General features: G+C 43.1%; 1 protein-coding gene across 1 annotated transcript in view; it reads right to left on the reverse strand.

The window, feature by feature from the left end:
• INSC (INSC spindle orientation adaptor protein) overlaps positions 1-27,775 on the reverse strand; it is a 77,084-nt gene that overhangs the window by 39,333 nt on the left and 9,976 nt on the right. Inside the window, exon 6 of the mRNA XM_044426095.1 lies at positions 21,533-21,658. Coding sequence (XP_044282030.1) covers positions 21,533-21,658 — 126 coding nt within the window. The remainder of the gene's footprint in view (positions 1-21,532; positions 21,659-27,775) is intronic.

Below are 27,775 nucleotides of genomic sequence, written 5' to 3' on the forward strand. Positions count from 1 at the left end.
GCCTCACAGTGCTGAGGGGCTGAATTCAGGCAATTTGCCAAAGACCACCAATTTCCACAGTCAAGTGGGCTTGTAGAAAGTCTGTCCAGTCAAAAATCTGCGGAAGGGCATCTTCAATGGTGGTGGTGATTTGTCCAAGTCCATGTGGATTTACATGGTTGCTTTCCTGGTCAGCTTTTAATAGGAAGGTGCATTAAAGCTATACCTATAACCTAGGATGGACAATATTCTGACCCCGATGACAGTTTCAGAAGGATGAAGAAAATCAAATGGATAATTGTAATCAATTTACCTTTGTTATCATTCAGTTTATAGGGAAGATGGAATGGTAGAATTTATACTTCAGTGAAATTCCCTTACTATTAAGGAGTTGGTAATTTGAGGACTTGTCATAAGTCACTTGACCGGGACACTTCCAGAGGATTTTAGGTTGTTGTATAAGAAATTCTTAGATGCTCCTTGAAATGATAAATTATTTCTCAATCCACTCCCCTGTATTATACACAGAAAGATTATAGTTCCACCCCACTGAATTCTGATGTCCAGGAAAGGGGACCCAAAGTTAGGCCTGGGTTTTCAGAACAGTGTTCATACTTAGTTCTCTCAAATCTAGATGAACAAATTGTGTTATGTGTAGACTCACCAGGCTCAGCCTGCTGGCCTGGTGGTAACTACAGATGGGCAATGCTGAGGCCACTGATCTCCCTTCTTGTGGTTTTTAATCTTTAAACTTGACTTGGACCCAGCTGCCTTTCAAAGAGAGAGCTGTCTTCTGAGAGACTTTCAAACTGAGAACTGCCTTCCATCAAGTAGGAGCATATGTAGCCACCTTGGAAGATCAGGGGGAGGCAGCTACACCTGGCCTAGAAGACAATGAGGAGGCAGAACAGTGCACCAGCAGCTCGTCTGCAACGCACAAGGACAGGCAGGCCAGTGATGGTGGCAGCCCTTTTATAGCCCAGAGGTCGGGGTTGTTGGTCTTAGGAAGCTGGCTGTGCTAATTGCCTAGAATCTGGCACATGATGCAATCTGAGGTGAAATGACATGGATTTCTTTACCACAAACAGTGCAGAGCCGCTGAATTGAAAAAGCTCTTACAAAGAGGGACCACGACCCTTCCAGTCAGCTGTGCCAAAGCACTGTCCCATGCTGCTTTGAGAGTCCTGTTTTGTGCAGAATGATTTATTGGGGAGCCTAGTTTATGATAAGATTGGATCTCTTCTCCGGCAATTGCTGTTTAGCTATCAGAGAGAGATTAGAAGGAGCAAAATGGTCCCTTTCCATCATTCAGGGATAACTCCTTTGAGACAACAGCTTTGCTGATAAGCCACACTTGGTGATGAAGACTTGGGCTCATAGTGGGACTGGATGTATGAGAAGGATCCTACACAGCTTCTCCAGCAAGAAAGCAATGATTCTGGCCCATAACAACTACTGTCACCGCATATTGCTCTCACTTTCTTGTATGTAATGGGGTGCATTTTTTACCATTTCTAATCCAGAAGTGGGGGTGGGGAATAAAGCTTCACCAAGCCACACCATTTATAAGTGTCCAATAATAAATTTAAAGAGGACAGGAGAACAATCTAATAAAAGCACTTTAACATCTAAAAAGAAATTGCTGTTCAAAGCATTTATATAATTAGCTTTCACACTGAAAGGAACTTTGGACTGCTGCCTTGCTTTCTGCTTAATTCTGGGGAAGTAATCAGCTAAAATGTCAAATACGTTCAATGCCTTGGCAATACAAGAGAATGGGTCAGCCGGATAATACAAACAAAAGAATTCTGTGAATGCAACAGGATGCTACAGAGACTGTGCATTTGAGGAATACTGCGTGAAGAAAACTTGATCATGAAATTTTGTTGGAAATGTTGGAAATTAAAAAGAACCAAGAACGTTTGGGTAAAGGGGTCTTCTCCAATGAGAGTAGCTGCCACACCAGTTAAGCAGCTTGGAGCAGATTCTATCCCATATCACTTCTGGGCAAGCCTCTCAGAGGCTGGAGGTATTTATTCTGCCAGGCCATCTAACAGTGATGCTCCGACCATTGCCACAGATCTCTTCAATGCTGTCACTCCATTCATGTGCAATGCCTCCTCCCTAGTGCTGGAGCATACACAGAATGCTGCAGATAACCCAACACATAGGTTAGTTGATGGTGTCCAGCTATGGTTGTTCAAAAACAAAATGGGCAAATCCAGGCAACACAAGGCCTGCACAGGAAGAGGTGCTCTCTTTGGCTACAGGGGCCCTACTTCTAATATTGCACAGTCCAAAATCCAGAGGTAGACCAGAATACATGGTGTCAGAGAAAGGGAAGAGAAGGAAATGGAATGACGACTTCAGAAGGGGCTCAGGCATGTGACTGGAGGATATGCCATCAAAGCCTGGCAGCTGTCAGAGCAAACATACTCTCCATACATACATCAGGTTCAACAGCTGTTGCTGGAATGCAAAAGTGAGGGTGCCTCATTGCTTTAATGCATTGCTGGTGGGCTTTTGGGAAGCATTTGACTGCTTGCCATGGGACTCAGGATGCCAAACCTTTGACCTTCTTCTGTTCCTACAATATTTTTATCCCCCAAGAGTTGAACACAGTTTGGAAAAAGAATGTTTAAATAGCATATATATACTTTTATCTCCCTGGGACAGTGGGTGTGGGCTTGGGTGGACTCTGAGGGGTGGTGGAGGACAGGAGAGCCTGAAGGAATGGTGTCCATGGGGTCGTGATGGGTCGGGCACCACTTTGTGACTAACAACAACTTTTGCCTCTGGTAAACTGGTTTTGCAAGGTTTGTGTTCTTTTTAAATCCTGCATGCCTATTTAACTAAGGGCAATAGTTAGACCAAAGAAATATGTATGTAGATGACGAAAAGCTTTGCTTTTTCTAAATCTGCTTTCTGCATCCTTAAAAACTATGGTCTGTCTCAGACAATGGGCAAGGGACACAATCATGTGGACTGAACATCCTGGCTTCTTCAACTTAATATGACAATATATCTGACTCCTGTGTTCCAGATTATGCAGGCCAGAGGGGGTGATTCTTTTTAAATAATAAATAAAGTTTTGCTTTATATTCCCTCCATGAATTCACAAGTACACATATCAATATTGACACAGAAAGGCACAATGAGAGAAACTGTCAGGAAAGTCATGCTAATGATGGGCCTAAAACCTTTCCTGAACAACAGGAAAGCATTAGAGCTTCCCACACAGCCTTCATTTTTATTTACCCTGAGGGAGGACAGAAGCAAAGAGCAGTCGCATGTAAGGAAAGTGATATATGAAGTGCATGCATTAAGTGTATGCATAGGGATGGCATCCTGAAGAATGAGGTGTGCTCATGAAAAACATATTATGATCTTAGCATTTTAAACAAATAATATACCAAACTAAATTTCCTGAGGATATATTATCTCACATCTGGCATTTCGTGTTTAGAGGAACATTGCTGCAACAGCTGGCTATTTTACGAGATTTCTCTTTTTAAACATGTTGAGTGATGCACCACATTTCATGCAAAAAAAAAAAAAAAACAAAACAAAACCCCACACAGATATGTTCCTTGTTGAAAAGGGAGAAAACATAGAGACACGTACCACTAGCAGACTCTCTTGGCAAATTTCAGTAACGGCGAAGAAGCAGGCTGTGGCTTGGGCACAACTGAAAAAGGTACCACCACAATCAAAAAGGGAAAAATAAAGTGTTCCATTTGGCTCCAGAAGCAAGATCAGAATCCAATGACCCTTTCAATTCAGAAATCTAAACAGACCCACCTTCTAGATTTGGATAGTATAGGCTTCCAATTTTATTTTTCAGTCCATCATATAAATTAACCTTGTATGTAGTGTTTTCATTAGCCTGACACTACATGAAACTTTCTCAAGTTCCACTTTTCTACATCCTTCCTAGGGTGGTCATGTGTCATCTTTTACAGTCCTCTGTTTGAAGGGCTACCAGAGGCCTATCCCCACTTTGAAGCTGCCCTACCCCATTCCAGTGTAAAGCTACAGAACCATAAGAGCTACGCCTCACCTACAACTAGTACCTGGGCAGCAAAGCCAACTAAGTGGGCAGGCACCTGGCCACTGTCTTTTGCACTGTGCCAAGTGTACTGTATTTCCACCTACCTGAATCAGCTTGGTAAACCAGGTAAAGCAGTACGCTAACACATTATGAAACCTTACTTGCTGAGGTTGATTTGGTGTTGAAGTCCCAACTATCTAGCACCCCCTCACTAGGTACGTGAGGAGGTGTCACATGGAGGTGGGTCGTGACCGTTTTTCTCCTGCAGTGGAGGGCAGGACATGTTCTAATGGAGCAAAGATCAGGGAAACAAAGTTTAGGGTGGATGCCAGGAAGCACTTCCTGACAGTTAGGACCCCGAGGGTATGGAATGGGCTTCCATGGGAGGTGGTTGAGGCCCCATCGGTGAGGGTGTTCCATGTTAGGCTGGACATGCACATGGTAGGCATGTCATGGGTAGAGCCAGCTGGAGCCAGGGTAAGAGTAGATGGCCCAAGAGGCCCCTTCTGACTCACTCTGTTTCTATGTTCTATGTTTCTCACCAGGTTGGGAAAGGCTGGTGTACTAGAATGTATCTTTACAAAATGTTTGAAAATCCCAGTCTGCAAAGAGGTCTTACCTATGAAAATCATGCTCACATTAATTCTGTGCAGGACCTTTTGTGAACTGTAAAGTTCCCATCCCCAAAAAAGAGGGGTATCCATAAGAATCATATTATCATTACACAAAAGTGATGTTTATGCCAGGCAAATACAGAAGCTCAAACATGCCACCAAACAGCGAAGAAAATGAAACCAAAAAACTTTCAATCGAGGCTAATTGTTTTATGTGAAAATGAAAAAAAAGGGTGAAAATGAAAAAAAAGGGAAACTCTAAACCATTTTCATGGGAAATGTCTGAACTCAGTGCAAATGTGCAACATGCCAACCGTCTATGAATTTTTACTGTCCTGTATTTCCATCAGCCAGCAGATGGTGCTAAAACAGAGCACCCGTAGGAAGAAACAATTGACCAGTTATGCTTGCACACTTAGATCACTTTCATTCCAGAGGAATCGGGAAGATTAAGCTGCAATCCTTTATGAACTTTCCAATATGTATGCCCATTTTGGCTTAATAAAATACATGGGTGCAACAGTGCATGCAAAGACTGCTGGTGCAGCCAGAGCTGCCATGAATATTCCACAGTTGTGTTATTTATGTCAAAAATTACAATTATCTATTTGGTAGATAGAACCACTTCTACCAAAACATGTTGGGCCTTTGAAGGGGGTGGGAGTTGGAATCCTATTCAGTGCTTCTTTCTCCTTTCTGAAAGAGCTGCCCACTGGTTTAAATGACTTTAAAAGGAGATTAGACAAATTAGTGGCACACAGATACACGGCTATTACTTATGGCAACGATGCTGAGTCTCCATGTTCAGCAGCATTATACTACTTCAGAGCATCACTGCCAGAGCTGCCTACAACCTTCAACCCTTCTCTGTAGACCTCCAGCCATATTTGTTTAGTCACTTTGGGAAGCAAGATTCTGGACTGAAAGACCCTCTGGAGTGAACTAGCAGGGCTCTTTGATGCAGTGTTGAATTTACTGAGGAGGTACTGGAAAAGCAAAGTTGTCCTAAAGTTGCTTGCCATGCTATTAAAATTCATGCATCTATTGTTTCAATTTGTCTCCAATCAGGGAGTGAAAAATTGAAAACAATGTAAATGGACAGATGGACATTTCTCAAAGAGAGTTTTAAAAATGGAAAAAATGCAGGTTTGTGAGAAAAGGTATATAAAATCCAAAAATGGTCATCTTAGGACAAAGGCAAGTGAGCAGAGACATGATACCGGTGTACAGAAATATGCATGGTGAATTTTTTCTCCCCCTGGGGCCATCTCAAGAAGCAGATTTGATGGGAGAGCCAGAACAGATAAAGGGAAGCACTTCTTCACACAACACATAGTTAAACCATGGAATTCACTACCACCAGGTCTGTTAATGGCTACTGAATTGGATGGCTTCAAAAGGAGAACGGACGAATTTGTGGAGGAGGAGGCTATCGCTGGCTGGTTGAATGCTGCTTCCCATATCAGAAGGAACAGGCCTGTCTACACCAGTTTCTAGAGAAGATGGAAGGGTTAGGGTCATTCCATCCCATTCCCTGTGGGAAGCTGGCTGGCCAATGTATGACCAGACCGATGGACTAGACAGACCTTGGCCTGATCTAACAGGGATCTTCTTTTTTTCCATACCCTGAGTAGCTTCAGCGTTCATCCTTTGTAACCCTGTTTTAACAGTTTGCTTAGTACCAGCTCTTCATATATGATTCATCCCTGAGTAAAATCAACACCTCTTATTCTTTGAACTTTCAAACTACGCAATGCATTTTCAACAAAGCCACAGAACGGTCACTTCATCAGCTAAAATCACACCTGCCTCCAAAATGACATTATAGCGTTATTTGCTTTACTGGAAGAAAAATGGGCTGAAGAGGCACACGTGTTCCATTTTTCCAGAAACACTTCTTAATAAGGTTGAGCTGCATGTTCTCTGACAAGAACTAGCAACTTAAATTTTAAGGATGAGACAAAAAGGATCCCAGGAACTAAGGGTGATTTCAAGAAATGGGACTGGAAATTTTTGAAGGCTTCATATGGCTAGAGTTTTATCAGCAGACTGTGTTTTCTCACTTTTTAACATTTCAGTTATTGTTGCCACCATCCTACCAGTGAAGAAGGTAATTTTGGAAGCCACCCTTTCTCCTTCAAAATGTCTTAGAAAGAACGTCTGTCTGGAAAATACTGAGGAAAAATGGTGGCCATAAGCAGAGGATGAGATTTGTCACTTTTTGGTGGCAGTTGTCATTTTTTCCCAAGCATAGCCTAAAATGACATCTGGGGCAACTTGCAGAAAAACATGGTGACTGCCTGCTGCAAGAAAGTCCACTTTCATCGTTATTACTCCTGTGAAGGGGGGGGGGGGGGACGACGGACCACTGCTGTTTCCTGCCAATGATACTCCAGTATTTCTCTGCAAAGGGAGGGGATGGGAGGGAAGGCTCAAAGTCCGCTTCCTTTGATCTGTGGTTCAAAAAATGAAAAAGTAGATATTAGGTGAGGGGAAATGCTATCTCCACCCAAGATCTTGGATTGCTGCTGTTAAGGAAGGCAACACTTGGTTAGCTGGACAGGTACTCTGAGCTGAGAGAAAGCCACTTCCTGTGCATCCGTCCATATGAGGGGCCCAACTGCAGGCGGATGCCCACTTTAGCAACCTACGAAGGGCATGACACACCATTTTCCGCATGGCACCACGGGCAGAGATTGTATAGTTAGTAAAACTATGACATATATTAACAAGAGCTGCTGCAGCCAGCATATCCACTGAGTGGCGCTGTTACACAGCCCTAAATTTCTGCTGCAAAATAGAATGGACAGAAGCAAGAGGGTGCATTTTAAACTCAGGGGTCTTTCTGGCTTCTGGAGCCTCAAATCACTATTCTGAGGACACCCCCCCCCCACTCATGTCCCCATTTATTAGGAAGAATGGAAGCTATTCTACCTAAGAACTAGAATGGCACTCAGAAATGTATTCTGGAGAGCTGGACTTTTCTCCTCATCTCTATTTCAGTTAGAAGTGGCCAAGAATTCATTAGGTGAATAAACAAAGGTGACAAAGGATAGACAACAGCCAGAATTCTGGCCATTACTCTTGGTGGCTGGGGGTTGATGGGAGCTGTAGTCAAAAGCATTGGAGGAAGGTTGTTACAGATATCAACAAGAGCTTTCCTCATATTAGCCTTCGTCTTACTGAGAACATTTTCTCTCGAGCCTCTCCTGTTGACTGAAAGAACAGAACTTGCTAGATTTCACTACAAAGCAAATAAATTTATTGTGAATCCCTCTCAAGGTGGCTTGCACAATAAAATTCAGTACACTAACACACATCAAACATCAATAGAAGTCAGCCGTTGTATTAAAAGAACAAGGATCCTGTCCAGAACATTTTATAATCTGGTAAGAGTAAGACAAGTAAGAATTGTCAGTGTCCAAATAAAACACAACTCCAGAAAAAGCCATAGAAAACAAAGAGGTCATCAAGGCTTTTTCTTGTCCTGCCTGGATGGAACCTGACAGAGTTCCAGTTCTGTCACCAGGCTAACTATCCACCAGGCTAACTACTCCCAGATCTGGACAAGTGAGTAGATTGTTCATTGTTCATCTTGGTTTGGGCCATTTAATTTTTATGAAGACAGTAGTAATTCAGACTCAAACAATTTCACCTTCCTTTTGTGCCTTGGAACTCAGATCCCATCTCTGCCTTATAATCTAGGTCCTTGGCAAGTTACATTTCCTTCAGTCTAATCATTTTACCCTTAGGGAAATGCTTTGTGACTAGTTGTGCCCACCATGGCAACTATTTTATAAATGGACAAGACCCTTCAGGACAGCCATTTTGTGAGAGAGCCCACAACACTCTGCAAACTCCAAATATGCCCCCTGACCAAAAATAGTCAGGAGCCCCTGCTTGAAAGAACAAAAACAGTGCTTTAAATTGGATTTAGGAAAACCCTGGCAACTGGTACAAATGGAGAAATACAAGGGACCATTGGAACAGCCCACCCCCAGGACTCAGGCTGCATTTCCCAGACATCTTTAAATTCAGGCCTATACTGGCTGACTGATTGTAGCCCCTCCTGAGTATCACTAGATCCTTAAGGGTAATTGTGCTTGGGATAGTATGAGAAACCTATCCTTGTATTTTCAGTGACTGCACTAGATTTCAAGAACCAGAGAGACTGACTAAACTCTGTCTAAAACCAGCATTCTCCGAGTCCACTGAAATTTAGCTCCTACTTTTATAAGACAGGTTTTCTTACTAAACTAAAATCCAAAAGAATTGTCAGCCTTGAAAAGGGGAGTAGAGGACTGTTTGGTCCAGATGAATCCTGCCACTGTCCAGGACTAGACTGAAGCAAATGTTCTTTGGAAAGAAATTTCCAATTTCCATGTAGAAATGAAATAGAGTGAGGGGAAAAATTCCCTAAAGCCTTTGGGCCTTTCCTTATGTTAGGAGAGGCATCTCCTTGTATTTTATTGGCTTCTTTTAAATTCTCCTACTGCCATTTTCCCCTCAAAGGCCCTTTCAAAATGACGCCATGTCAGCATAATTCCAGAGACACCCCAAAGATGTGGGGGGACATCAGCCCAAGGCCACTAGCCACTAACAGGGGCTCCCTTTCCCCCTGCCCAGAAGTTGCACCGACTGAGACCATTTGCAGGTAGAACATGCACTCAATGATGCGAGGGGCGAGGAAGGGCTTATACATGGCCGAACTGAAGAAGGGGGCTCTGTCTGAGCTGACTTTCAGGGCCAGACTGCTCACGGTTTTTTCCTGTTTGATAAATCATGAAGTCAGCAGTTTGGTTTGTAGTGAAGGCAAAGCCAGCATGTCGACAGTCTACGTCATTCTAGTAGTGAGCTTGGCACCGGTGCAGAATATGTTTCGGCAAGGAGATTTTGTGCCAACCGATCATGCTTTTTTCTTTATGAGCTGTTTCAATCAGTCCTGAAACTCACCAACTGCTGTTGGCTAATGTTCCTGATGCGCAGGGCCCAGATTCAAATGCCAGCTCTGCTTTCAGGCCTGTGACGCTAACCCTCTGTGCATCATGGGTGAGCCATGGAAGCTTAAATACAGCAGCTTTGGGTGGGAATTCAGAACAGCCCTCTCAACCCCTTCTTGACCTCATCCGCACGCTGCATGAAGGCATGCGCAGTGGGGGTAGCAGTCCCCATGTCTGACTCATGTCTGTAACACATGCGCACTTGTACATTTGTAGGCACCTCTTCAGGCACAATGGAAGGTGTCAACAGCAAGAAGGCGAGTCTCTCAGAGGTGCCCACACTGCAGGTGAGAGTCCAAGCATGATGGGCAATATCCTAGGATGTCATTTTGCTATTGCAAATCATGTTATGCTAGCTTAAGGGGCAATTAGCACCATTACCTGATGCAAGGTATCTTCCAGGGAATCCGGTCATGCAAGCAAACACTCCTGGCATTATGCAAGATGCATTTTATTGTAGTGAAGTGTAATTTGTGTCAGTGGCTCAACACCAGAGGATACTGCCCAAGCAAAGGGCTTTCATCACAGTCCATGGGTAGAGTCTGTTTTCATTTAATTCTTTTCAGGGGACATTTTATGTTTCAGGAGACATGTTATGGTGTGTGTGTTATTGTTTCAACTTGGATGATAGTTGAATTAAAACTTCAGTTCACATGTTAATACTAGCTTACCCAATTTTGCCTTTTAGAACCACTATGTAAACCAAACCACAGTTATCCTTTGAAATGTTCAGTTCTCCAAAGGAGTTCTCCAACCACAAATGCGCACAGAAATGCCTATATTAAGGCAAATAACATTAAAATGTGCTATGTGAGGAAAATTGCTCGCCAAAAATGTGTGCATTAGGCAAAATTACTTTGTTCAGGTAAAACACGAAATATGTGTATAAATATTTATAAATATTCAGGTAGACTAGTTTTCTTTTTATGTCTCAAACTTTGGGCCAAATTGAACTTAAGACTTGTGAAATTCCTAAATTTTTAGATGAACCAGACCTAAGATTTGAAAAATAAGAAACTGGGAGAAACCAAATTGACAGATTCTACCTTCCCTAGTTATGATATTCTTATACTGATACATTCCTGTTATGTTGCATCTGGATCCTACATTTTACTTTTGTTTTTCTATTTTCATTTTGGTTTTCCTTTTTCTTTAATTAGAATGTGAACTTCTCGATGTTAATAGCAGTGCAGTGCTCTGAAGACTAGACCATCTCTAGGCAGCTATAGGATTCTTAAAATTATTATTCCCAGCTGCAAGGTCAGAAAACCACTCTGACCTCATGGCTGGTAATCCAAGCTTGGATTCCCTTCCTTCCCTTGCAGTCAGCACAAAAGAGCCATGTCAGCTGCTTCTCTGAGGACACAATGGCTACCTCAGAGAAGGGCTTTGGAGGGCAGTGAAGAGATGACAAGCATAGAAACATAGAAACAGAGCGAGTCAGAAGGGGTCTCCCGGGCCATCTAGTCTGACCCCTGGCTCCAGCCGGCTCCGCTCATGACATGCCTATCATGTGCATGCCCAGCCTATCCTTGAACACACTCACCGATTGGGCCTCAACCACCTCCCATGGAAGCCCATTCCATACCCTCGGGGTCCTAACTATCAGGAAGTACTTCCTGGCATCTACCCTAAACTTTGGTTCCCTGAGCGTTGCTCCATTGGAGCGCGTCCTGCCCTCCACTGCAAGGGAAAACTGGTCATGACCGTCCTCTGTGTGGCACCCCCTCACATACCTGTATGTCGCTAACAGGTCCCCCCCTGAGTCTCCTTCTCTCAAGGCTGGAAAGACCCAGCTCCCTCCGTCTCTCCTCACTGCCAGGATCTCTCTTATCTCAGTGCCGTCACCTACTTGCCTCTCACCTAAGTGCTTTGCAAGGCAAAAGCAATGCAGAGATGACCTTTGCCTCCCATCTTCCATGAAATACCCATAAACCTCCACGATCAGAGGGTTATGGACATCCCCAGTGGACTGAGCCCTAAACGTCCTAAACGAAAAGGTGGGCAATTGTGTTTTCTACCTATCTGTGGGATAAAAACAAAACTAGTATAAAGCCTTTCTAAAAGCCAGTATATTCTGCTTTTAGTCCTGTAGCTCTCTCTCAGTGCCCACCAGCATCTGCTGAAGGGAGAAAGGAAACATTTAGGCCTTCTGCTGTGAATCTCTCCATTGATTTTCATTTAACACTGCCCTGAGCTGAAAAGCTGAGCAAGCATTCCCTTTTGCTTTGGAAAGCCTGCCAGGTGGGTTTCCCTGAGCTATAATAAAACAAAGTTATCATTAGTCACATTGGAGTTGATTTCTCAGATGCTGATTGTGGACCATTTGTCAACCCTGATTATTGCCTCCACTTTCTCCATTGTTATAAATCCCTAAATAAAATCCAAAGCGCTGTCAGGTAACTGCAAGCTATTTCTCATTCACAGGAGCCTGTTAACATTCTTCCATAATGATGGCGTTCCCAGCCATAAATCTAACATTACTTGCAGTTCTTGAAAATAAAATAAGCACAGAACAAAATGAATCCAAGGCATAAAATACCAGAGACTTGCCGTGCAGTTGGACAAACCCTGGGTTCTTTTTTAATTGCCTCAGTTTCCCAAAATAGGAATGAGGAAAAACATAGTTCTACAGAACTGTTTTTTCTGCCTGCTCATTTCCATTCAATGGGTTTAGCCCCTCCCCTTTCCCCCTAGAATTGCAAGAACTTTTCTTGGCCAGGAAGTGGCCAAAAATAGAATTCAGACCAAGAAGGTATAATAATTTCATTAATGTAATATTATGACCTCAGTGTTCCTCCCAGTTAACTCTCCAAATCAGAGCAGATCCATTTTTCAAGCTATGTTCAGTCTTTGTCCTTTCAGAGCAGGGTGTTACTTTGTGCGTGTAGCCCAAAACTGCTGCAGTTTGGGGGGTGGTTAAGAAAATGCTTAAATGTTCTATGTTAAATTAAATGGCACATCCCATTCCTGTTCACTCTTTTATGTGGGGGGGGGGTGAATATACTGGGATTGGAGATGCAAATCCTTTAAAAATCTCAGACATTGGGATGGAGCTGTTAAGGGATTATGATCAAAGGAATGGACGTGGAATGAGTTTAGGGTCATTCACTGTTGGAAGGCTATAGAATTCTATGCTGACTGTAGTAGCATTATGGAAGAAAGGTGAATGCCCATCTCCACACCATAATATAGGTCCAGGAAGCTTTGGCCAGTCTTTGGATGGAGATCCCCAACCAGCTGGACAGCAGGATCAGTAAAGCCATCAGTAAAGATATTTTGCCTACTTAAATTGCAGCACAACTGTATAAATGTATACGCAAAAGTAAACACTGATTTCGATGGTGTTTGCTGCTAGGTATGCGCAGAACTGCAGCCCTACACGCTGGATACCTGAAATGAAATACGCACGTTCTCATTGCTGGAAGTCTAAAATGGACTAGGGATTAGGGGCACTCCTTAAGAATCGCCTCCTCCAAAAACGGCAATCCCCTTTTCTGTATAAGACCATCGTTAATAACAGGAGTGCCCCCCTCCATCGTTTCTGCATTGACTTTCCTTCTGGCCTTACAATTTACCATCCTTCCCTTGCCCAGCTGCCCATGCTGCTCTGGTGAAGTGCACTGCGGCCCCCTCTTGCAGCTACAGCCCCAGCGTGCCGATGTGGCGGCTAAGATCCTGGACTGCGTCAGGGTCCAGTCCCCACTTGCCAAGCTTCAGCCGTGAAACGTGACTGTGGAGCAGTCACAGACTCTTGGCTTAACCCGCTTCACAGGGATGTTGTTATGGGGATAAATAGAGGAAGGCACCCTTACGAGCTGCCTGGGCTTTCTTTCAAGAGGAAGAAAGGCAGGGTGTAAATGCAATGTCATGGTAATAAAAATACATAAAAGCTTCTGCCCATATAAATTTGCTGACCTCTCAGCTGTTACAAGACACTTTCTTACTTCTTGCCAAAAAAGAGACAATCCACCACCCAAAATGAACAGAAGAGGATGTCCTTTGCATACATGCAAATTTAGAAATAATAATTATTTAATTTAATATTAAATTAAATTAAATTAAATTATAATTAAAGCGCCCACACGAGACACCTGGCAACCTGCATGCATGGCTACCTGTCCAGCAAGCTGTCCAGATGCTATCTGCAGAAAAGCAATAGTTCTTACGGGTTATTAGCTGCAAGCCAGAATTGCATGGGGCAGCCCTTCAAATAGAGGATACCCTCAAAGGACAGTCCTCTTGCAGCCTTTCTGAATAGAACACATTTCCATTGATTAAGAAGCCTAGAGGTGGCTATGCTTGCCAGTATCGGCTTGCTCAGCTGTGGATTTGGGAGGGGGGGAGTCCCAAGGACCAGCACACCCATTTTTATTTCAACCAAAATTTGTCAGTAACAACACATGAATCACAATCTTTAATTCTGTCAGTATGGAAATAATTCCAAATATTTATACAATCTTTTAAAAATCTGTGTTTATCAGCTTTGCTATGCATTCATCCTAGACCTTTGCAGGGTCTTTTTCTTGAATATCCAGCAATGACTTTGGTGATATTTAAACCACTTTGCACCCCTTCAGCGACCTCCAGGAAATCCATCCAACTCCACCAGATCACCTTTCTGCAACAGGAAACCCTATTTAAATTTTTGAACATTTATTCCCTAATTTACTTTGGCTCCATTCCAAGTCGGAGGAACAGAAATTTAAAAGCTGCAAAACCCATGACAAAGGGCAGCCTGGAGTGAATATGCATATATGAACATCCAGGCCATAAACTAAAATAAATTACAGAACTATCTGCCAAATACAGCACATTTTTCACTGCTAATTAATTGAAGAAGCCTTTAGAGAGAGGCAGCGTCCAGTAAATGATAGCCGTGAGCCTGGATCTTTAACTTTTCCTGATTGTGTCACACATTCATATTTGCAAGGAGAAAGCCCTGCAGCTCAGCATCCCCCATCCAACTAGAGGGCTTCTTCAGCCAAAATATGCATAGGATTACACCCTATCAATAGGCTTGTTTTAGGAGAGGCAAGACCTTCCAGAATCAGCCTTCCACATTAAAGTGTTTTTGCCACTTTGGGTCTGTCCGTCTGAGTCTTCAGTTGCAGGTAGGCATGTCATGAGCAGAGCCAGCTGGGGCCAGGGGTCAGGCTAGATGGTCCGGGAGGCCCCTTCTGACCCGCTCTGTTTCTATGTTACAGCCTGTGTGGTCGGAATAACAAGCAGCAGTGAGGCTCTTTGATAAGGTGTCGATGTTGGTCCTGGTCTGATGATCTGGTGGAGAACCTCCAGCCTCAGTGAGCAACATGAAGGAGACTGCCTTGTTAACTCCCATGAGTGGTTCTTATGTCACCTCTTCCCACTGTGGGGAATATTCTGACTTGGAAAATCAGTAGCAATGTTCTTCGATCATTCTGTGGGTATAACTATGCAAGAGAAACAGTACCTGTTTTTTAAGCTAAGGCTTGAAATATTATGTCAATATTTAATTAAATATTTAATTAAAGATACAGTTAATTATCTCTCGTATTTATGTGGCTGCACACCCACACTTGTTCTCTGGGAGGCTTAGACAACTGAGGACACTGGAGTAGCTTGGATTGACAGTTTGTGGCTACCAAAAGGGGGATTGCAAAAGCCAGCTTGACAGGTGGCTTTCATGATCTGAAGAAAAATAAGTAAGTGCCAAAAATCCATGAAGAACTCAAATAGGCTTGTAGGTGGAGTGGGAGCGGGGAGGTAAGGAAGCTTCTGTCAGCAGCTGTTTGCACATTTGGGAGTGACTGGCAAAAGCATTAGGTGATTAGCCACTTGGCGTGCGTAGTAAGGGATATTTTTTTGCTGCTCTTGCAAAGCAACTCACTCACAAATGGAGTTGACCCACAATGGGCTCCAGTTTGGACAACACAAGAAACAACCCGATATACAAGCCATGGGTTGTTAGATGGGATTTTAACACAAAATTAAATCATCCTGGCAAGCCCATCTTGGATTTGTGTGACACATTAATGCACCGAGGCTTTGGTTTGTCATCTTGTTCAAACCCAGTAAAGAAGGTGCATCCAGATTTTAGCTGAATCAACTGTCCTGGTGAAAACAGGCTGCTTCTCTTCTTGCGAGGGTGTTCCCTCTGGAAAATGCTGCACAGAGCATCCGTAATGGAGTTGGTGGTAGTGTGGTAGAAGGAGAATTCTCCAAAACTGGGAGGAAGGATCTACCATGAACAGAAGTTTTCCTCTCATAGGAGGTCCCTTCCTCTCATGGTAGGCAGATCCTGGATTCATCTCAGCCTTAAAAGTCTTTGGTGTCCAGTAGATGCTTAGGCTGCAATTGTATACAGGCTAACCTAGGGGCAGGCTAAGTGAACTTAATGGGGCTTACTTCTGAGTAGGCATATATTACAAAAAACAAAACAAAAATGAAAGCTTATTTGTTTGGATCTGCGGAAAGACCATGCCATTCCTCTTACAATGCATCCACCCCTGTCTATACAAGGTCCATCTGCTTCAACATGTCTTAGAAATTACCTGCAGCCACTCCTAGATTTGTACCCTAAACCCAAGAGCCTCCTACCTGCCCTCCTCTATCATATCATATCATATCATATCATATCATATCATATCATTTCTTCAGGGATACTTCCTGTTCTTAACCCATTTAAACACTCTTTTGTCCGGTCTAACAACCCATGCCCTGCCATAACTATCTCATACAGCTGAACAAGATCCGCACCATTGAAGCATTAATTCTCCACTTCTCTGGTCACTGCCTTTGCTATTTAACTGATATCGTAATGAATATGGGCTCTGGGTAGACATACACAGCAATCTCTTCTGCCTATCCTCTTCCACTTCCCAGGAACTAGCTTTCTTGGGACAGTTTGAAGAAAAGTACATTGCTCAACAATAAGATTTGGGCAATTTTAATCCCTATCAGGAACATGTTTTTGTAAGGCTAATCTCAACTGCTCATTCAAGATCAACCTCCTCTCCCGTGCCTTGCATTACAACAGAGATAATGTGTAATAACACATTGTTACTGAGAAAGTCTATCTCCCTGCTGTCCCACCTACTGGGAGAACAGGGAATTCTGAAGGGCAATGGGGCAGGAGGCATCAAATAATCAAAAAGTCCCGGTGCCTCCTTTCTGTGAGTCCTGGTTCCACTTCATCACTGGGAATGCCTGAATGTGGCTAATGTATGGTTCTTCCATGTTTTCCTGGAGAAAAGACCACTGCCCACTTGTGATGGGCATTACATTGTGTTTCACATTAGAAACTCAGTGTTACACCTGTATTTCACAGCTAGAACTCCAATATCCTGGCTACAATGCATAGCACTTTCTTGTGGCTGAACTCATTTTTCCATAGTTACAGGAAAGGAATGGAAAGAACACAAGAAAGATTAATATGGGGGGGGGACCTATTTCATTGTGTGAAATCAGTGTCCAGCCTTTAAACTGGAGAGGCTAACAACTGAACCTGGATGTTTTTTTATGCAAACCATATGCAATCCTGCAGAACCCATCTCCTCTGGTTAGTGGAATTCTTCAAGGCAGCAGAAGTATTAATGCATCTTCTGAGGCTGCGCACTTTCAAATTTCTTCTCCTATATATGCTAATGCTAGCTGCAATACTGAAGCAAATATGCATGCCTGTTGGGGTAGAGATCACCTTCAGATTTGTGCATTGTATTGCTTTAACATTCATGCCACAAAGACTCCTACATTAGTTCTGGTTTAAATGTGTTGCTTTTCCATGGAAATCCTTATCAAGAAAATCTAAAGATGCAGGAGCATTTGGTTTCAGTTCAAAAATCATCTGAACTTTCCCATTCACAACCACAAATGCAAACAAGAGCACATACAAAAATTCACACATTCCTAACTTGCAATCTCCTTCAAAACATGTTTGTTTTGTTTTGTTGAAGAATGTACACTTTGAAAAGTGTTTTTTTAAAAAAAAGTACCGTTCCATGTTTTAGTCAGTGGGTGAATGGGCACACTTTGAAAAATGTGGTCAGAAACATTCACTTTTTCTGTTTAAGGAAAACAAAAGTCAGCTTGCAAATGAAAACAGAACCAAGCCAAACTGAGCTTCACAATGAAAGCTGGAGACTTTTTGGAGAACTCAAACATCCTATCCCTAAGAAAACCTTACAAATTAAGATCTTCTAAAACATTATAATTCGCTACAAAGGTATTGGAGACAGAAGGACTGGAGATCTCTGTCAACAACACCAAACCCAACTAAAACACAGGAAAAAATCTTACTTGATTTTTTTCAAGTACAGGCTTACCGTTTCCACTTTTTGCTGTGGATGTTGTATCAGTCTTCACATCTGCTCTAGGTACTAAATTACGAGGCATGTCATTGTAAAGTAGAAATGAAACCATTTATCATTAAGTTGAAGAGCCACATTGTTCAAACATTACAAGATGCATTTATGAAATATGAAGGATGAGGTAATGATTTAGTGACTTGTAATAATGCTCATTTTCCTACGTTTAAAAATGTACTTCTGAGAACAGAAGGGGGGCCAGGAGCTGTCCAAATCCTAAGTGGCAGTATTTCCATGTTTAGACAAAGGGTTTATCAAATATGTACCCCTGAGAGTTAAAATTAGCTTGCATAATACATCGCTAAAAACCTCTCCCTGGTGTTCAGCTGTTATATTTGTCTCAGAACCAGCGCAATTCTATCCCTTACGTGTCACTTCATCAATTCAAAATATGACACTTTGCAGAGATGACAGGCAAAGGTCTGAGTCTATCTAACCCTCTACACATTTCAGTGAAAGTTAATTTTTTGGAGAACACAAAGTCTGCACAAAGTCATCTAACACATTTGGAGGTAATCACTTCCTGTACTTCTTGACAGACAACTCTATATTTACTTCTCGCCGTGTACGTGGTAACTAGAGATATTATTATTACAGACAACTGAACAGGTTATCATTCTAATGGGACAGTATGAAGCATGGAAATGTGTTTGGTGACAGAAATGGATGGATTGTGATGCTTGAAAGCAAAAGTGGGAAGGCGGAAAGAACAGCTAGTGGTTTATTCTTTAGGACTTGAAGGCAACTCAAAGCGTTGCTGGATGCGGATGGGCTGCGAAAGGAGCACCCAGGTCCATCACTGGATCACAGGAGCTTCTGGATGCTATTGATCATTGTTCGTACGTACTGGATCGCAGTTGGGCAACTTTGCAGCAGTGTGCAAGTGCAGGGCTCAGAAAGTTTCCTAATTATTATTAGCTTATTAGCCAAGCTAATAAGACAGCAGCTGCACTGGGGTGTGCATAGTGCTAGTACACGTTATCTGTGTACAGGAGGAACCCTAAAATCATCCTCAGCACTCCCTCTGTGGGAACTCCTGCCAAGAGACATCAGGTGGGTGGCTCTTAGAAGGAGGGCCTTTTCTGTGGTGGCACCCCAGCACTGGAATGAGCTGGCAAGGGAGGCTTGCCCAGCACCAACCCTGCCTTCCTTCTGATTTGCAGGGTGGAGTTCTTCCCATTTTCCCAGGAACTCTCCCAGGAATTTTAGTTTCAGTCTGTTTTAAATTCTGTATTGCGTTGTAAATCTTTCTAGTATTGCTAGATTTTATTCTAATTCTCTTTTATTTTGTAATGTAGTCTATTTAATTTTATACTTTATTTTATGTTTTAAATTGTTGTGAACCACCCAAAGAGTATGGGGTATTGGGCAATATAGAAGGGTAATACATAATAAGCTTGTGCTTGGGTCTTGAACCAAGATCCATGGGGGAACTGGTCTGCTTAGTAGAAGGAATTAGCAAGCACACCAGAAGCCAGAGTTTAGCCCAGTGGAGTATGCCAGAGAAGGCCGAAGTATTTACACAGACAGTACTCAATGTGGATCAGCAATTATTTGATCAGATGTAAGTGAGCAGAAGGGAGGATGGGGATGGAAATGCTAGGAGGCACAGGACACTACAAATGATACAGGGCGCCATCGGAAGAGAGAGATGCCTAATGACAGATGGAGATGGCAAAGAGGACAGATGTAACACACATCTGTGGGGAGGCCATCTGAGTTTCTGGGACAAAGCAGACAAAGCAGAAAGTAAACAGAATCAAGGGAGCAAGAAAAATTGGAGTGTGCATATAACCTACCCCAAGATGCAGAACAAATGAAGTTTGGTGCCATGCCATCAAAGTTGGGGGGAAGTGAGCTGTTGGAGGCCTTAAGGATCCCTTTAGCCTTGGGCTGTATGAAGTTTTTGAGGCAAAGGCTGGAGGGAAAATATAATGTAGTGTGTTCCCTGGAACCCTGATTAAAAGTGAGTGCAAAATGAAGGACGGAAGGACCAGATAGGAAGAAGCAAAGTAAAATCTTTGCCCAAGTCATGTAAAATCAGAAACTTGCTTGTGGATTTTGAGTAGGGCAGCCAGTTTGGCTTCACCAATAATAAAGGCAAAAGAGAACACAGATTTGTGTATATGCACGTGGAGGTGCACACTTCCAAATAGTTCCTTATTTTAAATAGATAGACTGTTCATCTTAGGGAGGGGGACAGTGATATGGTGCCTTCTTAGTCTGCTGCCCAGGTCCTAACCTCTGATGGGCAACTTGAAGGTCCAGCTCTCCCCTTTGTTAAGGTTTTTCATCTTTAAAGCAGCCCTTGGACTAGACGGTCCTTTAAACAAAGGACACATTCACATAGAGGACTGGACTGTGTAAAATAGGGCAAATGGCTACCCTACAGGGAGTTTTCCCTGGAGTAGAAAAGGACAGGCATGTGCATGTTTCCATGGTAGTTCCCAAACTTTGATGGACGCTGAGGTGCACTGGTGTGTTTAGTAGCGGATAGCACATTGCTTCAGGTATGAGTTTTCCTCCCTAGGTTACTAGAATTATATTTCCTCTTTTTGAGATGTGGAGTGCGGAGATTTTGGAGCAGTGAGCAACAAAAGATAAAATAGATAAAAGTATAAAACAATATATTTAAAAACAAAATTAATAAAACTGGCTGATTAGGAAGTCTTCCTGAAATAAAAGTGTTTTCAAGAAGCATTGAAAACGATATAACATTGTCCCGCTGCCTGAGATATAGAGGGAAGGGGTTCAGAGACATGGAACTGATACACCAAAGTTCCTCCTCTGGGTGGACTCCAGTTGGTCCATGGGTCCACCCAGTGCCATCCAATGACCTCAATCACTAAAAGTATGGCCTTCAAATGGGTGTTCCTTCAATGAATTGATCGCATTAGACAAGGAAGAAGAGATGTGTGTAGTTTCGTGCCTCGGGGCATTACAAGGACACATAAAGGGGGCAGGGCATAGCCACTGCAGCTTTCTTGCCCTGTAGACCTTAGTTTTTGCTTTGAATCACTAGTATCCACCTACTGCAGTTGGGGGAAGGCATGATGAGGGCCCCGGGGTGGAGCTAAAAGCCAAAAGTTTGCCCAAAGCAAATAATTAAGGCAAAATTTGAACAAACTCTTTGTTCATTCTCTCTTTGACACATTCTGCTACCTTAAAAAAAAAAACATAAGTACAACTGGAAGATTTGTAAACTGCCAGCAGAAGAATGGGCTTTCGTAAGCTGCCTAGGATTTACAGATGCAGTTTCTCAGGTTGACATATTGTAAGTGCTCTTCCCAGCCGTGAAAATAAATGAGAGGTTTGCTATTGATTTCAAGGGGTAATGTTGCCAAACTTTACCTATACCGACCATTTGGATATCAAAGAATGGTCTCATGAACAATTCATCTCAAGAAGTGGAGTACTGGTGGAAAAACCTTTTTGGTTGTGTTGCTTCCTGGAAAGGAATTAGCTGCTGTCTCTTGGGTTGGATCACACATATAGCAGCAAATGAATTGCTTTTGCAGAGACACAGGGTGGAGGTGATCATACCTTCTCCAGCTGCTGGAGTCCTTCTTCCACGCAGCAGATGGATGCCAGAGTCCTGAGGGTCTGTGGATAGAGACACCTGAAGCAATCCTGTCGGCAGATCTTGAAAAGGGCAGCGATGCCTCCTTCCTGTTGGGACATTTTGATAAATAAGTTGAGATCCATTACCCTGAAGTCCAGTATTGCTTATCATGGCTTGTTTCCGAACTGAATATCGATCTCTGTGATTGCATTGCGTGTTGTCCAGAACAGCTAGGAAACCGCGTGCCCAGAGTGGGAAACCCCCTGCCACTCCTCACATTCTCACTTGTGCTTCCCTCATCCACCCTCTAACATTTCTGCAGTTTCCCCCTCTGTATTGCTGGCGGAGGCTCCTGCGAGTCCCTTGGACCGCAAGGCGATCCAACTGGTCAGTCCTAGAGGAGATCAACCCTGACTGCTCTTTAGAAGGCCAGATCCTGAAGATGAAACTCAAATACTTTGGCCACCTAATGAGAAGGAAGGACTCCCTGGAGAAGAGCCTAATGCTGGGAACAATAGATGGCAAAAGAAGAAGGGGACGGCAGAGGATGAGGTGGCTAGATGGAGTCACTGGGGCAGTTGGTGTGAGCTTGAGTGGACTCCGGGGGAGGGTGGAGGACAGGAAGGCCTGGAGGAGTGTTGTCCATGGGGTCGCGATGGGTCGGACACGACTTCGCGACTAACAACAACATTACTGCTCAACATTTCTCTGTTTCTTGCTCCCACTAACTACTCTGCATACCATATGAAAATGTGACAGCCCCAAGCAAGAAGGAGGGAAGCCCAAAACAGCTGGAAAGAAGGCCTTTGCCAACAAACATTCTTACTTTAAAGTAGCATGAAGCACTCTGTTTTGTGTTCATAGTGTAAGCATGTAAGTGTTGAAGTGTAGGAGGGGAATATGGAGGTGCTGAGCTACATATCAGAGAGGCAGACTTTCACAACAGTGAAATTCGCCCACATATGCACACACACACACAAGAGAATTACAGGCATGATGTGTGAATGCCCCCTTACAACAGCCTCTTTGTCTAGTCTCTTTGAAATGGAAGTTGTCCCTTTCCTATAGAACAGTTGCGCATGATGGATGTGCCTAGAACACTTCTGAAGAGGCAAACTGCAGCCATGATCAAGAACTCCACTCAGATGGACAGATCAGTCTATTTCCAGTCCGTGTCAGTTTCATGTCTGCTTTCCTGTTTCCACATCAATGTGAACTTTTAAAAAAAATGTATTACAAAGTATATTTTAGAGCATATTTTCTCAAATAATATGCATTTCTTAATTTATTTTCTCTCACACATAAATGTATTTTACAACAAGGTGCACATTATAAACACACCACAAAATTCAAAGAAGTGCAAAATCCAAGGATAACTGTGCTCCGGTCAGCACATTAGTCAGGGATGTGTGGATCATTTCACTTGGATCTCATGGGCACCATCTCTACAAGTGCTGGAAAGGGTTGAATTTCATCCCAGTTTCTGTCACTGCTGTGGATTCTTTATTCCTTGGAGGATAAAACCCTATAACCCCACCTCATTTTCCTAACAGTGCCTATGTGTCTACCAGCCGAAAGACAATCTAAATTCAACATATACAGTTTCTCCAAGCTAAAACTACTCTAGCCTGTCATCAGGGACCTTCCCTCTCATAGGCCTTGGGTGGCAATAAGTTATAGACAACCCCATTAGTGAAAGCCACCAGTAACAGTAGACTAACTAGCAAAGGCCCACTCCCAGGAGCTGGGCCCTACCACAAACACAGTACAGCAGATCTACTCTATCCAATACCATTACAGGATTTAACATTGGCCACATCATCTGGGAACTCTTCTTTCAGCAGCCTGCAATGTGATCTAGGGTACAGCTTGTCAACAGTGCTTTTCTCCTGTCCACCTAGGACAAACTTGTCAGTTGTCCATGCAAGAGACAAATCTGATGTCTGCATGGAAATATTCACAAACCAGGAAGAAAGCATTTCAACGATCCAGAGCAGCCGGTCTCTGAACTCATCAAAGCTCCATTCCAACAAATGCATTCCAAGAGGAAACAACAAGGATACAACCTGTCATGGTTTCACTCCCTTCTGGCTGACCATGTCCAGAAGGTGATGCTGGGGGATAGATGCTCTGCCAGTCTTCTATAAGTTGCACTGATTGCCAGTTGTAGCCCAGGCCCAATTTAAAGTGCTTGTTTTGACATATAAAGCCCTAAACAGCTTAGGATCTGGCTGCCTAAAGGATTATCTGCTCCCATATATACCTACCTGTCCATTAAGATCTGGGCAAGAGGTCCTACTAAAGAGCCATCCCTTAAAGAGATAAAGGAGACAGTAAATAGAAGGGCCTTCTTGGTGGCTGCCCCTCATCTATGGAACAGACACCCCAAAGAATTTCACCTGGCACCAACTTTGTTTTCATTTCAGCACCAGAAAAAATGGTTTCTTTTCTTTGAATACATCTAAGAACAGTTAGAACAGTTAGAACAGTCTAACATCTGTTGTTCTGCTTACTTGGTGTGATTGCGACATTTAATTTTTAAGTTTTTATTGTTATTTTAACTGGTTTTATTGTAGTTTTTTAGTATTTTACTGTAAGCTGCCTAGAGAATCTATCTGGCTTAGTGGGCAGCATACAAATTCAAAACTAAATAAATAAAACTGAGATAGACTTTATCAGCAACTTCAGTTCTAACTACTGTTCTGGATGAGACACTCTGGTCTTGTATGCATTTGGGATCTACATAGAAGCATCGCCGACTTTTGGTTGCCTTTCCATTTTGTCCTGTTTGTTTATAACCCCTGCCCTTTCTTCTCGGTAGCCATGTGTGTATACATAGATACCCATCACCATATATACCCACAACTAACATGTTGTGTGTTTGAAAGTGTGGACTCTAGTCCATGAAAGCTTATGCTGCATCAGATCTTCCGAATGGCACTGTGGGTTGTTTCCAATACAGCAGCCTTTCCCTGACCTGCCACCCTCTAGAAGTGCTAAACTACAATTCCCACAATTCCCTGGCCAGATCCAGGTTACAGCCAGTTTGGGGAGAAATTACTTTTTTTCAATTTAAACATACCCAATGAGGGGGAAATAAGTTGTGCTAGGCTTGGCATCAGCACCTGTGGATGACTATGGGACTCAGACATCCCGGGGCAGGGAACATCTGCACAGCACTGCCCTCCCAACACCACTGCTTGCATTGGCTCTCCAGTCCAACAGCTCCAGATGTTTCTGGTGGCTGCAGCTCCCTCCATTTAGCGTTCACTGAGAATCCTCTGCAGCATCATAGGACATTTCAGCATCAGACAACTACTCAGGCTCAGCCAACGTTGTCAAATAAGATGCAACAGGTCGCCGCCATGATCATCATCAACAGCAAAAACAACATCTTGAGTTGTTGAAAAGGCTTGAGTTTGTCTTTTCCTCCTCCCGCCCAATCCTTTTCCTTCTGCATCGTGATTTTTAGCCTGAGAGAACGTCTTCTTATTAATGGTTGTAAGTTGTCCTGAGAACGATTTTTCAGCTGAAGAGCAATATAAAAATGTTTTAAATAAATAAATAAAATCAAGCTAATTCTGCTTAGCGTTGCAGAAGTTCTGGTCATTAGTCATTTTAATACTGATTATCTGCAGATAAGTGGGTTTGGAATCTCGACTTTAGTGGTTTAGCAATTCCGTAACATCACTCCTTTTCCCTCTTTCATTTGCATTACACAGCAATAATGCTGTTCAGAAAGCTTTACCGGCATGGGAACAGCCAAAGGAAAAGTGAATGAAGTTCAATTGATTTCTGGAATGAAAACTTAATGCAAGAGCCACCAGCCTCAAGCCACCAATTCTTAAACAGTTCGCTGAAGCTGGTGGGAGGCTAATGCTAAATAGCAACACAAGAACGATCTGCACTGCTTTTCTGTGGAAATGAAAAAGCTACTTTCCCTGGGTTTTGTTTCCCCCTTTGTCCGTCTACCCACTGTGGGCATGTATCTGAAAGTCCCTTGAATCACACTTTTTAAAGATTAAACTTTCATTACATGGGCTCTGCTTGTATTTCACAAGTGATTGGGCTTTTTTTTTTACTTTCTGAATTCTATGCAAATATAGTTGCTGGGGCAAAACCAGAAAACAAAAATGTGCATTCTCCCACGCCATAGGTTAAACTATGAAAATGAGTGGGAAGGGGAGGGGAGACTGGGACCTACAAGATACACAGCATCCTAAATTGGCTATCCAGATGCACTGCAGAGCAGAAGGACTGGGGAGACAAAGATCATCCTCGCTCCTGCTCTGCAGTGGATGCTCGGAAGCCTCTAAGCTCACCAAGGCCACCTTGGATAGGACGGCATCCTTAATCCTCACTGGAAGCTGCCTGCTCCTAAGTCAGGCCATTAGTCCACCTGGCCCTGTCCTGTGGGCTCTCTCCACGGTTTCGCTCACAATTGCTTCTCAGCCAGAGACTGAACCTGGGCACGTCTGCATGTACGCATGTGCTCTACCGGTGAGCTACAACCCTAGCTTCCCACACAGATACCCTGCAGTATGTTTATTTATTTGTTTTATTTATATCCCCCTTTTTTCCAATGAGCTCCAAGTGGCTTACATCATTCCTTTCCTGCTGCTCAGAATCTTATCCTCACAACAACCACCCTGTGAGGCATTGGGCTGAGAATCTGTAACTGGCCCAAAGTGACCCAGTGAGCTTAGTGGCTGAGCAGGGGCTAGAACCCAGATTGCCTGAGTCTCGCTGCACCACACGGGCTCTCAGCTTAGCATTATTTAGCTGCTTCTGCAATCAGAAATCAACCCTGACTGCTCCTTAGAAGGCCAGATACTGAAGCTGAAGCTCAAATACTTTGGTCACCTAACGAGAAGGAAGGACTTGTTGGAAAAGACCCTGATGCTGGGAACAATTGACGGCAAAAGGAGAAGGGGACGGCAGAGGTTGAGGTGGCTGGGTGGGGCCACTGGGGAGGTGGGTGTGGGGTTGGGTGTACTCCAGGGGATGGTGGAAGACAGGAGAACTTGAGGAATGTTCTCCATGGGGTTACAGATAGTCAGAAACAGCTTTCCGGCTAAACAACAACAACAACAGTCAGAAGGCCACATGGTTTGAACCAATTATCCCCATGCATGGGGATCCCCTTATGAACAAGTACTTTTCTGGTGTGAGTATCATTCACTGGAACTGCATGCAATGAACTCCATAGAGATCCACCCTCTGTCTGGGGAACGTGAGGACAGACACATTTCCAACGTAATCAGAAATCTCAGCCACAGACAAAGATCTGATGTACTCATGGCGGATAACCCTGCCTGTGGCAGCTGCTCCCGGTTGAGAGCAGCATGGATCAGGTGAAGGAGACAGACAAGGAGTCTCGGCTATCGGCATTCAGCTTCTAGAGACTGAGGCATTGCTGGATGAAAGGGACTGTGCTGGGAACACAATCCTGGATGGAAAGTTATTACAGGGCCACTCATTTAAGGTACTTATAATACACACCTGTGCAGGCTTACTGGAAGAAGGCCTCACTATGGCCAATACGGCATATTTCCCAGTAAGTGTACAAGCAACTTGCACACTTACATGCACACACCCAGAGAGGATTCCAAGTGATTTCTTTCTCATCCTCTTTAAACTGAGTCAGCATAAAGTGACTATACCAAGGATAATAGAGATATGGATACAGATATATAAAAGATACGGTTTTTTTCTTCTCTTTCGTACCACTCCTTGGAACCTTGTATCAGTACAAAGGATGTCAACACACTATCTAGGTGTGATTTTTTTTTTTCATGAGATCATTCAATCATGGTGATTGACAGCAAAAATGACTTGCTAGCTATCCTTTTGAAATGATGAAAATATGTAGAGGCAATGGATTAAACTGCTATAAAGTCTTTTGAATTCAATTTTTTTTAAGTGTCAGAAGAACCTGGTGACTGTTTGGAATTAAGATATTTGTAACAAATGATTGTGCAATTTACTAGTTATGCAACTAGAGTTTTATTCCTCCATTTCATTTTATTCACCACATTTATATACTGTCCAACAGCTAAAGCTTGCTGCTAAATTTACAAACCCTAAAATACAATAACATAATTTCCACAAACAATAGTAATCCCAAGACCATAAAACCTTATCATAGGTTTTCAAATTCCTGGGAGTGGAGGAAATCCTTAATGTGACACTGAAATATGTCATTGTTGCCACCAGGTGGACGT

Source organism: Varanus komodoensis, unplaced genomic scaffold (genome assembly GCF_004798865.1).
Source record: "Varanus komodoensis strain SLA01 unplaced genomic scaffold, ASM479886v1 scaffold16, whole genome shotgun sequence".
In the NCBI taxonomy this organism is placed as follows: Eukaryota; Metazoa; Chordata; class Lepidosauria; order Squamata; family Varanidae; genus Varanus; species Varanus komodoensis.